Raw genomic sequence first — 14,595 nt, forward strand, 5'->3', positions numbered from 1 at the left:
CCTCCCTCCCCTCCCTCCCTCCCCTCCCTCCCTCCCTCCCCTCCCCTCCCTCCCTCCCTCCCTCCCCTCCCTCCCCTCCCTACCTCCACTCCCCCCCTCACATCCCTCCCTCCCTCCCCTCCCCTCCCCTCCCCACCCTCCCTCCCCTCCCCTCGCTCCCTCCCTCCCTCCCCTCGCTCCCCTCCCTCCCCTTCCCCCCTCCCCTCCCTCCCTCCCTCCCCCCTCTCCTCCCTCACCTCCCTCCCTTCCTCCCTCACCTCCCTCCCCTCCCCCCCTCCCTCCTCCCTCCCCTCCCTCCTCCCTCCCTCCCTCCCCTCCCTCCCTCCCCCTCCCTCCCTCCCCTCCCCTCCCTCCCTTCCCCCTCGCTCCCTCCCTCCCTCCCCTCCCTCCCCTCCCTACCTCCCTCCCTCCCTCCCTCCCTCCCCTCCCCCCTCCCCTCCCTCCCTCCCTCCCTCCCTCCCTCCCTCCCTCCCCTCCCTCCCTCCCTCCCTCCCTCCCTCCCTCCCTCCTCCCTCCCTCCCTCCCTCCCCTCCCCTCCCTCCCTCCCTCCCTCCCTCCCTCCCTCCCCTCCTCCCTCCCCTCCCTCCCCTCCCTCCCTCCCCCTCCCTCAGCCCTCCCTCCTCCCCCCTCCCTCCCCTCCCCTCCCACCCCTCCCCTCCCTCCCTCCTCCTCCCCTCCCCCTCCCTTCCCTTCCCTCCTCCCTCCCTCCCCTCCCCTCCTCCCTCCCTCCTTCCCTCCCTCCCTCCCTCCCTCCCTCCCCTCCCTCCCTCCCTCCCTCCCTCCCTCTCTCTTCCTTCCCTTCCCCCTCCCTCCCCTCCCCTCCCTCCCACCTCCCCCTCCCTCCTCCCTCCCCTCCCTCCCCTACCTCCCTCCCTCCCCTCCCTCCCACCCCCCCTCCCTCAGCCTCCCCTTCCTCCTCCCCTACCTCCCTCCCTCCCCTCCCTCCCTCCCTCCCCTCCCTCCCTCCTCCCCTCCCCTCCACTTCCCCTCCCTCTCCCTCCCCTCCCTCCTCCACCCCTCCGTCCCCTCCCCTCCCTCCCTCCCCTCCCCTCCCTCCCCTCCCTCCTCTCCCTCCCTCCCTCCCTCCCCTCCCTCCCCTCCCCTCCTCCCACCCTCCCCCTCCCTCCCTCCCCTCCCCCCCCTCCCCTCCCTCCTCCCCTCCCCCCTCCCCTCCCTCCCTCCCTCCCCTCCCTCCCTCCCCTCCCTCCCCCCTCCTCCTTCCTCCCTCACCTCCCTCCCCTTCTTCCCTCACCTCCCTCCCCTCCCCTCCTCCCTCCCTCCCTCCGTCCCACCCTCCCTCCCCTCCCTCCCTCCCCTCCCTCCCTCCCTCCCCTCCCTCCCTCCCTCCCCTCCCCTCCCTCCCTCCCTCCCCTCCCCTTCCCCCCTCCCCTCCCTCCCCTCCCTCCCTCCCTCCCTCCCTCCCCTCCCTCCCTCCCTCCCTCTCCCCTCCCTCCCCTCCCTCCTCCCTCCCTCCCTCCCTCCTCCCTCCCTCCCTCCCTCCCTCCCTCCCTCCCTCCCTCCCCTCCCTCCCTCCCCTCCCTCCCTCCCTCCCCTCCCTCCGCTCCCCTCCCCTCCCTCCCTCCCTCCCTCCCTCCTCCTCCCTCCCCCCTCCCTCCCTCCCCTCCCTCCCTCCCACCCCTCCCTCCCCTCCCATCCCTCCCTCACTCCCTTCCCTCCCTCCACTCCCTCCCCTCCCTCCCTCCCTCCCCTCCCTCCCCTCCCCACCCTCCCTCCCCTCTCACGACGTTCCGACCGCAACACAAGCAATCACCGTCAGGTGTGAAAACCACAGCAAGAACATTTAACTCGTAATCTCGTAGTCACTTACATGTTAATATCGCCTGATGATGTCACTTCCCTCTTAATGTCGCCTGATGATGTCACTTCCTGCTTAATGTCACCTCATGATGTCACTTCCCTCTTAATGTCACCTGATGATGTCACTTCCCTCGCATTCAATGCAAACATGTCCAGGGCCCCGAGCCCTCCACCTCCGTCTGAAATGTCCAATGTGCCCATCGCAGAAAGCTGGTGCTACACACAGGTAACTTGTTCCCCTGTTGTGGCCAATCACATTCAACGGGTCTCCCGTCTTGTGCCGATCAAAGTATGCGCATGGCTAATGTATTTAACTTTTACACGTTTTTTTGTTCATCGCGCAAAGCCATCCAAAATGGTTTCATAATTATGTGTAAGTGCAATTATGGATTATCATTGTACAGGCTATTTTTGTACATCAGATTGCAAAGTTCATAGAATTGCACTAACAACATTATACTAGATAATTGTCTCTGATTTTGACTGGTAGTGTATTTTTACAAAAGGGGCAGCAGTTTTTATCAAATAAAAAAATAAAAAGGCCTTTTATTGCACACTCTAATCTATGACATGTTGAGACTTGTTGTGTTAACGCTGTGCAGTAATGAACATGCAAGGTAATCCCAGAACACTAATAAGACCCTTTCATTTACAGTAATGTTTCTTTCCTTATAGACAGTTTGTGTTTTTTGAGCACAATATTCAGATGTGTGGGTGAAATACTTGAGGGTTTGTCAATGGTCATGTATTTATGGTAATGCATGAGCTTTATAGCTGTTATGTGCTCGTGTGTTTCAGGTTAAGGTCGTAAAGCTTCTGTCTTGAAGAAATGGGCCAAGTTCTCAAGAGTTCTACATTTTCAGCAGGCACCAATGATACATTGAAATGGTACAGTAAATTCTGGCTATTTTATGACATTAAAAAAAAATCACAATGCTCACGGAGGTGCTTTACTAGAACAATTTTGCATAGTGCATGTTTTAGTTCATACTATATTGTTTTAGTAATGTAGTCTGCGCGTACATACACACCTAATATTAACGACCATGTCTTGTTCATATGTTCAATCAGGTGCCTACGCATAAACCCCGAGGGTTTTGACGAAGAGAGCAAAGATTACCTATCGTTGTCCTTGTTATTGGTCAGCTGTCCCAAGAGTGAAGTCTACGCCAAGTTCAAGATTTCTATTCTTAATGCCAAGGGAGAGGAAACCAAGGCTATGGGTGAAACTACTTGTATTAAAGTATCAATTCACGTCATATGTGTATTTGGTAACAGGATTATATCATAATCAGCCATTATTTATCGACTGCTTGAAACATTTTATAAACCTTACGAACACCATCCCTCATCCTTCACATGAGCTGATCTAATATCTCCTTGTCTACGTTTGACATCGTCTTGGGCATGTACTTTACTTTTCTTCCTATTCGGCCACTAGTCTCATCCATCAACCATCCCATTTAGCGATGTGTCCTGTCCAAGCCCAATCTATATTTACAACAGTGAATATGATGTCTCTAATTTGCCGTTTTGATTTGACCAACGTGTTCCTCTTTCAGTTTCTCACTGTAATTCTCAACATACTTCTCTCCACGCTTTGTGTACTTTGTAGTTTTATTCCATTTGTCAGTGTTTCTATTTGTAATCAGTGTTTCATAGTAGGTAATATGCACTAGATTGGAATCTTTCATCCTGTAGCACATTGCAACTTTTCATTATCAAATTCATATTCCAAAAGTGATCTTGATCCTGTTCCACCTTCAGGAGTTTCCATTATGCATATTTTTGTGTTTTCCATGATATTGACCCTCCAATAATAATTTTATTTTGCTTAGTGTACCTGGACATTGTCATTCACGGACATTTCTTTTCCTAGTTTTACAATCTTCACCATGTGTTATTCCATTGTAATTTATCAAGTGACGGCTTTATTTTTTCTGCTTGCACTCACTGTTTATTACAACTTCATTATTTTTGTTTGTATTCTCATCCATTTTTTTATTCATTTCTGGTGGTTTTACAAAGGTTGGCATTTTCATCCCATTTCACACTTCTCCTTTACCTTGCTTTAGTGGTTCATATTGTTTGTTTTATAATTGCCTTATTACTTTCAGGATACTCTTTCAATGCGCGATAACTATTTTAAGTGATGACATCCATACATTTACTGTGCTTTGCTAAGGCTATTAACATTTCTCTGAGAGTCTAAATCTATCTTTTTGTTTTAAACTTTCATGTTTTTTTCTTAGTATTTGCTTTGGTGTTGTCTTTGGTAATGTTAACATGTAACTCACGTCACACAACCATGTTTACAAAGACAAGCATTATTAATACACAAACACATTCACCTAATCCATATGAACTATATCTTCATACACTTAAATCCAGGTCTGATTTTCATCTACCTTGAAGTTAAAAGCTAAACTGAACTATTTTTATTTTACCAGGCAAGGCCCACTGAGCTACAGTGTGGGAAAAAAGTATTTGATGCCCTGCTGATTTTATACGTTTGCCCACTAACAAAGAAGTGATCAGTCTATAATTTTCATGGTAGGTTTATTTGAACATGTAACTCACGTCACACAACCATGTTTACAAAGACAAGCATTATTAATACACAAACACATTCACCTAATCCATATGAACTATATCTTCATACACTTAAATCCAGGTCTGATTTTCATCTACCTTGAAGTTAAAAGCTAAACTGAACTATTTTTATTTTACCAGGCAAGGCCCACTGAGCTACAGTGTGGGAAAAAAAGTATTTGATGCCCTGCTGATTTTATACGTTTGCCCACTAACAAAGAAGTGATCAGTCTATAATTTTCATGGTAGGTTTATTTGAACAGTGAGAGACAGAATAACAACAACAAAATCCAGAAAAACGCATGTCAAAAATTGTATAAATTGATTGGCATTTTAATGAGGGAAATAAGTATTTGACTCCATCTCAATCAGAAAGATTTCTGGCTCCCAGGTGTCTTTTATACAGGTAACGAGCTGAGATTAGGAGCACACTCTTAAAGGGAGTGCTCCTAATCTCAGCTTACCTGTATAACAGACACCTTTCCACAGAAGCAATCAATCAGATTCCAAACTCTCCACCATGGCCAAGACCAAAGAGCTCTCCAAGGATGGCAGGGACAAGATTGTAGACCTACACATGGCTGGAATGGGCTACAAGACCATTGCCAAGCAGCTTGGTGAGAAGGTGACAACAGTTGGTGCGATTATTCGCAAATGGAAGAAACACAAAAGAACTGTCAATCTCCCTCGGTCTGGGGCCCCATGCAAGATCTCACCTCGTGGGGTTGCAATGATCATGAGAACGGTGAGGAATCAGCCCAGAACTACACAGGAGGATCTTGTCAATGATCTCAATGCAGCTGGGACCATAGCCACCAAGAAAACAATTGGTAACACACTACGCCGTGAAGGACTGAAATCCTGCAGCGCCCGCAAGGTCCCCCTGCTCAAGAAAGCACATATACATGCCCGTCTGAAGCTTGCCAATGAACATCTGAGTGATTCAGAGGACAACTGGGTGAAAGTGTTGTGGTCAGATGAGACCAAAATGGACCTCTTTGGCATCAACTCAACTCGCCGTGTTTGGAGGAGGAGGAATGCTGCCTATGACGCCAAAAACACCATCCCCACTGTCAAACATGGAGGTGGAAACATGCTTTGGGGGTGTTTTTCTGCTAAGGGGACGGGACAACTTCACCGCATCAAAGGGAAAATGGACGGGGCCATGTGAGAACCTCCTTCCCTCAGCCAGGGCATTGAAAATGGGTCGTGTATGGGTATTCCAGCATGACAATAACCCAAAACACACGGCCAAGGCAACAAAGGAGTGGCTCAAGAAAAAGCACATTAAGGTCCTGGAGTGGCCTAGCCAGTCTCCAGACCTTAATCCCATAGAAAATATGTGGAGGGAGCTGAAGGTTCGAGTTGCCAAACGTCAGCCTCGAAACCTTAATGACTTGGAGAAGATCTGCAAAGAGGAGTGGGACAAAATCCCTCCTGAGATGTGTGCAAACCAGGTGGCCAACTACAAGAAACGTCTGACCTCTGTGATTGCCAACAAGGGTTTTGCCACCAAGTACTAGGTCATGTTTTGCAGAGGGGTAAAATATTTATTTCCCTCATTAAAATGCAAATCAATTTATAACATTTTTGACATGCGTTTTTCTGGATTTTGTTGTTATTCTGTCTCTCACTGTTCAAATAAACCTATCATTAAAATGATAGACTGATCATTTCTTTGTCAGTGGGCAAACGTACAAAATCAGCAGGGGATCAAATACTTTTTTTTCCTCACTGTACATAGCTCTTTTTCAGAAGTGCCCTGGCCACAAACAATAGCCTAACGAGATGGCTTATTGTGTGGAAATGCATAGCAGCCAAATACTCTGGATTTTTATAAATATGGAGGGAAAAACCGGAAGACCTGGATAAAAATACATGCAAGCACAAGGAGAACATGCAGACTCCAAATATACAGGCATCAGGGTTGAGATCGAACCCATGACCTATATACCAGGCGAGGTAGTTGACTGCCACCGTGGCGCAGGGCTTTAGAATACATTGCTATCTTTACATTTTGAAAATATAATGAAGTTTTTTTTTCCCATTACATGAAATTACCACAGTTTATTGTAAGAACTGGTGAGTATTGTTTGAAACCTATTTTTTTACAGAGACCCCGCGAGCATACCGCTTTGTCCAAGGAAAAGACTGGGGATTTAAAAAATTCATTCGAAGAGATTTTTTGCTTGATGAATCTAATAGCTTGCTTCCAGATAACAAACTGACACTCTTTGGTGAAGTAAGTATGACATGCTGCGGCTATTGTGTAATTTTCTATTTTATTCATTACAATTGCACAGTTGGAGTCAATATTCTACTTAATTGAAGATTGTAATAATTACTTTCCCTGTTCCATACAAGGAAATTGTTAACATGAGTTTTCCAAGCACTTTTTTCCTCCACTGGTGCTAGAGTTAACATAGCACAACAATTAAATAATCAAGCGTAATTTTTTTTAGGTTTTCTCCCTCTGGATAGTGTTTATATTTAAACCTTGACATTTTTATAAACTAGAATGTCAGGTATTACATAATGTGTTTTGTTTAAATGTCGCCACATGAATTCCTTTTCCTATTCTCGGACATCAGCCAGTTTGATGTAAATGTTTATTGTCCTTGGGGGGGTCCTTTTAATCACCAGATTAAATTTTTTTACCTTTAAAATCCTTTACAAAATACAAGTATTTTTGATAATGAAAGGAAGCACATCAAGGAGGGCTGTTCACTTCCTCTGTTGCTGTGCAGAACCCATAATTAGGGGCCTCACTACCTGTTGAAACTGTTTATACAGTGTAAAATAACTTGACAAAAATATAGAATGAAAATTGATTAATATGAAAAACATTTCACGGACCACTATTTTGGCATTATTCACAACACTTGTTCTGATATAGGATGTTTGTGCAGATTTGCTTGCTTGATTGAACCAAAGCCTACATCTTCATGCAAAATGTGAAGTTAAGTGAGGATTTGTAAAAAAAAATCATCAAATGCCTTCTCAAAGCTGGTTGATGTTTATGCAGGTTAGTGTGGGGCAGGATTCCGTGAACATTTCTGGTCAATCCAGCATGAGTACATTCAAAGTACCAGATTGCCGGCTGGCAGTTGACTTCGGGGAGATCTGGGACAATTCCCGCTTCACTGACTGCCTGCTTCGTGTTGGTGGCCAGGAGTTTAAAGCCCACAAGGCCGTATTGGCAGGTCTGTGCCACAACAAGCAACACATGCGTCGTTTAGTGTACAATAGAACCATATAATTAATGATACTGTAATTAGTTTGGGGTAATCAACTACAGCCATTTCCTGTTTTACACTGAATTTTATTAACTAACACTGGCAAATGCTTACGTCAATTTGTAATGCTTTTTGTTAAAGGATACATCAGTAAATATGTGTAATGAATTCAACTGAGTCACAGACGCACTTCTTCAACCAACACACGGGGTACTACCCCTTAACACATGAACAACCTATGGTGGTGGACCACCAGGCTATCTACACTAATTACACGGGGTCCGGGTCCACGTGTTGGTGACTCTTGTAGGACGTAGATTCTTAAGGATGAACAACAGCAGCCGGTCCCTCTCAGGGACCCGGCTTTTATCCTCTGTGGCGGGGGTGGCTCCGCCCTTAGCCACGACCATCTTCTGGAATCCTCTAGCGGGTTCCCGGCCCTGACACGTGACCACCCCTAGCCCCCACCTGGGGGCCCTGTGTACACTTTACCGGTCACGTGTCCTTCGGGGTCAAGTGCCATGGCCCTTGGTAACCCCATTCCCATGGCCAGCACTCTCACACCCTATCCTGTAGGGGTCGGCACCGCACGCAGAGCGTGGTGCCACTCAGCACTGTCAGACAGCGCTCACCATGCCCCTCTCGGGCCGGTACTGCACCCACATCCACGTGGTGCCCTCGATGTTAATACGATGTTAATACATCGCACGCCGTGCCTCTCTATAGCCGGCATTACACAATGACATTCGCGATGTCACTACATATATATAAATGTAATATTGTATTATGTGAGAGATAAACATATTTAATAATCCTGTTGCTAAAGTTTTTATTCCGTTTTTATTTACTTCACTATATCATCGTTGTGCAGGAATTCATTTTACACAATGCAATTATGGTGTAGGTTTTGAGCCTCTAATTTGGACATTTATTTGCGTCCATGTTTGACAAATCTGTAATGGATATGCCATATGAAATAAAATATGGATCTGGATTGTACCTCTTTTGTATCTAGATTATTTGATCTCTAGATATAACATCTAAATGTGTCTGTACCACATTCCGGTGTTTTTCCAATTAACTGTACAGTAAAACCTTGAATTGCGAGTAAGTTCGTCTGCAAGTGTTTTGCAAGACGAGCCAAATTTTTTAATAAATATTAATTTGATAAACGAGTGAGGTTTTGCAATACGAGTAGTACGTATACGCTTTGTCTGCCGAGCGTCACGTGATCACAACTGATATACGAGTGCTTTGATATACGAGTGCTTTGGATTACAAATACGTTTCCGGAACAAATTATTCTCGCAATCGAAGGTTTCACTGTATTTGTTAACAGTTGCTTTACCTTTTTCAGGTCGGTCACTTGTTTTTAATGCTATGTTTGAACATGAAATGGAAGAGAGCAAAAAGGTATCTTTAAATGCAATCTTAATACAGCACATTAATACTGTGATCATACATTTCCAAGGTGCATTTGTCACAATGGATCGGTTGATAAGTATCTCTTGAGAGTGCTGTCAAATGTTGAACTATTACCCTAGTAACTCTTTTGGCGCATTGCACATTTATTATCAAAAAGTATTCATTCCGAGGGAATGTTAGATTGTATTTTATAGCTATTTTTTATACAACATTTCACAGAAGGCCATTGCATGTGTGTCAAGAATGGATTTATTACGCGCAATAAATAGTCATCGGCAAGTTGAATACAACTTTAATGGAGCCACTTTACATGTGTTGTGTAGATATAACGGATGTTTATTTTATTTAATTGAATGCTATATTTTCGTCTCCCAATATATGCCGAAGTTAATTTGAATATATTGTGTTGCTACCTTGCAGAATCGAGTGGAGATTAATGATGTGGAGCCTGACGTGTTCAAGGAAATGATGCGTTTTGTCTATACGGGAAGGGCTCCAAACCTCGAGAAGATGGCCGATGACCTGCTGGCCGCTGCTGACAAGGTTACACGCTTAAAATGTTAACATGAGATCGCACCACCTTGTGATGTATCGGTATGCAGTTGTAGGTCGCAAGTGAAATTAAAACAGCATTTAGGTATTTTCTAAAGCCCATGTCACAAATAATATGAATAGCAAATGTATATGATGCAGACGTTCACATTAGTGCTTTCAGGTTTTGGAATTGATGTCCTGGGAGATGATTGAATTTTCAACAAAAAATATAAATTGTCATGCAATTTCACAATGGAATTGAATGTCAAACTGGTATTAGTCCATGCTAGAGGCTAGTACGTGTGCATTGAAGTGCATTCACATGCAGCATTTTTATCCTAAGTGCAACCATTTGGCTGTGTGTTCTTGTATTGAGGGTTTTTTGTTAATCACATTAACAATTGATACAATTAGTAATAAAATAAAGGGAAGTGTTTTAAAAGATTGTTTGATGTGGCATGGCTGTATAGAAATAAATTGGAACAAATATACTTTTATTAAGGAAACGGATATCCTGCTGTTCCTGAAGATCTGCCAGATAATCAGTTAAGAGTCATTACTCTCCCTTCTGGAACATCATATTCAATAGTTCCTAAAGCGATTGTAATAAAATAAGAATACAAATCGTATAAAGTCGCATGTTTAAGCTTTGTTCATTAAAGTTTCATATTCTGCTAGAGTTGAAATATGGTGGCTTGCAGTTGCATTGTTTATCAGCTTAACAACCAAACTCTTTAAGCTCTTGGAAAACAACATCTCACCTCCTTTGTAATTTGCATGACTTTGTAACCAATATAATAAAGTTTAGGACAAGGACCCCTAATTATAGTAGAGATCAATAAATACATGACTTAAAACATAAATATGCTGAAAGGTTGATGCCATGTTTTAAGAAAATTCTCAAACATTTGACTGCTGTATACTGCGTTTATAAAGTAGTTCATGGGGTGAGGGAATGTTATACAAGCGAAATAGGTAGAGAAAATAGTGTTCTTAATACTGAAATTGCACTTTGTTTTTACTTTTCTCAAGTATGCATTAGAGAGGTTGAAGGTGATGTGCGAGGAGGCACTATGCACAAACTTGTCGGTGGAAAATGTTGCAGAGACTTTGATCTTGGCCGATTTGCACAGTGCAGAGCAGTTGAAGGCCCGGGCCATTGACTTCATAATAAACAGGCAAGTCTAGTGAGAGTGTGACTGTCACTGAGCTGCGTAACATTGATGATGCTTACATGGCAATTTGCATTACAGTCCCTTTTAATGGAGACTAACCGTTTGCCCCAATCCTTATAGACACTGCTTATTAGGAGCTCGCTTAACCCTGACTTGTACTTGCAGTCATGCGATGGACGTAATGGAGACGGCGGGCTGAAAGTCCATGGTTCTGTCTCGCCCTCACCTGGTTGCGGATGCTTTCCGTGCCTTGGCCACGGCCCAGTCTCCACAGCTGGGACCTCCATGCAAGCGTCTCAAACAGACTTAACGGTGGCAGGCAAAGAACATCTATGACCAGGAAAACTTGGGCTGCACGGTGCGGTTATTTACCTGTGGCCTCCATGCAAACAACCGTGAAGACTTTGCATCAGACTACCAACTTTCCTCTGCTTTGAAAATAATGTTAATTTAAGCAAATTTATTTACTTTCACAAAAAGGTGGCCAAATTCACTTTACCATGTAATATAGTGCTACATCTATACATCTACAACTCTATAAACAAGTACATATGTAGAAAAAATGGAAAACTACAGCCTAATAAACACCACGACATATCCCAATTGAGAGAGTGTAAAATAAAACGTTCGATGTGATTGTCCCTAGGTGGCAGGACAATTTGGTTCAATTGTTTAGTTAAGTAAAAACAGAATGGTCTAAAACCCTGCAATGTCTACCTTAACATGAAGGATGAGTATTCGTCCAGTGTCTGTGTACTCAAGGTTACAGATAGTGGCATAGAGAACAACCAGTTCTGAAAGATAAGAATGTGCCAAGCCATATAAGGCCTTAATTCAAGAGGTAAACTTTTCAGATTGATTTTTCATTGCACAGACAGCTTATGCATTGACTAGAACAGGAGTACTATGATTGCCGAGTTTGAAGACTGACAAAGATAACATTGCAGTCGTGTATCCTGCGTATAACAAAGCATGGATGGAGTACTCGGTGTAAGAAAAGGCAAGGCACAGCATCAATTTGGCCATGTTACGCAGTTCATAGCATTTCACTTTTTTGCTTGTATGGGCTTTCATGTATGACCCAAAGATTTTTGACTTACAACAAAAGTAAATCTTATTTCCATCAATTTAGTAGTTTGTATTCACGGAAACAAGATGTGCTGTGTTTCTAAGTTTTGTTTCGTATTATATTGTAATGATTTGTTTTTATTATGAATTTCATCTATTACCAACTCGTAGCATCATGTCAACCCAGAGTTTTACGTGATTGGAAGGACCATAATTTTTGCATCAGCGCTGTTTTACGTAACCTCTCACTTAAAATTAAATTGTACATAAAATTGCATAAGCTTTGAAGGATTACACACATAGATTTGGAAGCACAGATTTAAATAATATTCAAAGCTGCAGGATATAATATGAAAGTACAACAAATGAGCAGTGTCATGGATTTGAGTCGATTTGAAGAATATTACAATCTAATGCAATGTGTTGGGATATGAACAAATGCAAACGACGAGAATGTTGGAGGTTTTTTTACGTGTTAAACGTACAAAACAAGTTGGATAATACATGCAAAATTAAGGATAGCCAGTGTTGTAAGCAGTCTATTTATTTTGTTATTTGTTTAATATTTTAGTTTCGTCCTTATATATATTTGATGCTAAAGATGTATATGGTACATTGCACTCTACCTATTCAATTAAAAACTGATTAGGTGATTCGGGGAAGTTATTTGTTGTCATGGTGAGAGTTAAAGCATTGAAATCTGATTGGGGTTCTAATCTGCAGCAAGTCTATGCTGTCGTAAGTGAGTGTGACAAAAACTCTTAGCAGAGTGCAGCCAGTGCGGTGGACTAATTGAACCCTGAAATGTATCAGGCAGTTACCGATAATGTACTCTTCAAATTGTTGCCTTGTATGACTTCCGAAATTGAAAATACTTTGCGCCAAATGTAAATGTTTATTGGAAAATGGATATACTGTAACTGCCAAAAAAATATATATAATTGCAGAAATAATAATATGGTCTTTGTAAAAAGTGTGTGTTTTGAAAAAGTGTGATTGCATGCAAGACAGTTTTGGGTTCTTCCCACGAGTTTTTATGCATATTCAGAGATGAAAATATGTTAATTGGTTTAATAAAAAAATGTTGCTACAATTGTAATACAAAAATATAAACTTGAAGCTAGTAATGCGGCATAGTGCCCCAATGTTTGACCTTTTATCTTTTTCCATTACAGATAATACTGTTTTGGATGTAATATAAATGTTTTGTAAGGCCCTTTTACAATGAATTGTCAGCAGATGATTGGAATTGCAAAATGAACCATTCTTTGTATATTACGTGTTTTCTAAATTGATTTGCATTATAAATGGCAATATAAACCCTTTTCATATGGTAAATATATTACCGTTATCTGATCTCTTCTAGAAATCAGTATTTGGATATAAGAAAAAAAGCTGCTTTTAGCTCTGCACCACTTATTCCACATTTTTTTCATTAAAATTGTTTTTGATAATGTTAATATTTTCATTTATGACATTTTGCAGTGTTACACTTTTTTCGGTAAAGTCTCGTCGAAAGAAATTACTACACGACTTTACCCGAAAGAACCAAAGAGTCATTCCTGCAGTCACGAAAGCTTTGAATCTATTTTGCAGTGTATTTAAAAGTTGAATAAACATGAATGTACCTGGAAATATGTCCAGTTTAAGTTGTCATGTTCTTTACTCTGGGAATGTTACAGATATGTGGATATGTAAAATTTCAATTGACACCCAACAGCAACATTTTAACAAGTTGTATTTTGGAGCCAAAGGTAAACTTAAGTGTATATTTCCTTGCCACTTTTAAAGGCATGTTTACCATGTGTTGATAAACAGTTCACTGGAGAATTGTAATGTGTTCACTGTTCATCATTTACAGCGTTTTGTCAACCCACTGCTTAAACGAAGGCCTCACCACACCATGTCGGTCATTCTTCACCCACTGATGTTAACTGTGGCTGGGAATTGAACTGGTTGTTTCGTCAGTTTCCTAGTGCCACCACTCCATTCAATTACATCCTGTTTAATGTGTATAATTATAAGTGGCATTCTTACTCTTTGGTTCTATTCGGTAAAGTCACGTAGGTAAAAAAATTAAAACAACAAAAATCACGACGTTTCGGCCACAACACAAGCGGCCTTCATCAGGTGAAGGGACCAACCTGTCCAGCGGGCAGCGTTGGAGTGAAGAAAGCCAAGCGCTGGTCGCCTCCCTTTAAGCTGTGAGGGGGCAAACAACAAACGCTCTGACAAAGGAAATTAGCATGAAACGCACCACTGACAAAGCTTGGAATTAGCACAAGATGATAATACACCACCCTGGGAGTTTGGAATACCACTATGCATGTTGTTGTTGCAACGCAACAACAACATGCATAAATACAAACTGACAATTTCATCCTTGCAGTCACGAAAGCTTCAAATCTAGAAGTCGCATTCTATTTTTGGTGGTCATACGTTCAGTATTTTCTGCTGAACTGAGTGTTGGATTTATTCATTTTAAATGTACTTTTTGCTTGGTTACATTTTGCTCAGGTAACAGCTCGCATTTGCGGTAATTGGTGCCATACATCAATGTCTTGTCTGGCATTAGACACGTCTGTACGAACAGTGTTTTCATTAGCCTCCATTTATCAGTTAGGGGAACAACTAAGCTCGAAGGGGCAGTACGTGTCGTTCTGGTCACTCAACACGACGTGTACTGTTCACGGACCACTGAGAAAACGCGTTGCAACAACAACATGCATAAATACAAACTGACAATT

General features: G+C 42.9%; 1 protein-coding gene across 2 annotated transcripts; it reads left to right on the plus strand.

Moving 5' to 3' along the window:
* Positions 1-1,940: 1,940 nt before the first annotated feature.
* Positions 1,941-13,487, plus strand: LOC142919849 (speckle-type POZ protein-like). 2 transcript variants are annotated; one of them, XM_076062507.1, is made up of 9 exons: positions 1,941-2,044; positions 2,617-2,706; positions 2,890-3,041; positions 6,525-6,652; positions 7,436-7,613; positions 9,004-9,059; positions 9,492-9,614; positions 10,638-10,783; positions 10,946-13,487. In XM_076062507.1, the coding sequence occupies exons 2-9, from the start codon at positions 2,648-2,650 to the stop codon at positions 10,977-10,979; spliced, it is 876 nt and encodes a 291-aa protein (XP_075918622.1). In that variant the 5' UTR covers positions 1,941-2,044; positions 2,617-2,647; the 3' UTR covers positions 10,980-13,487. The 2 variants fall into 2 exon arrangements, 1 of the variants encoding a protein (XP_075918622.1); XR_012938514.1 differs by lacking the exon at positions 9,004-9,059.
* The last annotated feature ends 1,108 nt before the right edge of the window (positions 13,488-14,595 follow it).

This window comes from Petromyzon marinus, unplaced genomic scaffold (assembly GCF_048934315.1).
Source record: "Petromyzon marinus isolate PM22_M1 ecotype Great Lakes invasive population unplaced genomic scaffold, UKy_Petmar_22M1.pri1.0 PM_G_Scaffold_64, whole genome shotgun sequence".
Taxonomy (NCBI): Eukaryota; Metazoa; Chordata; class Hyperoartia; order Petromyzontiformes; family Petromyzontidae; genus Petromyzon; species Petromyzon marinus.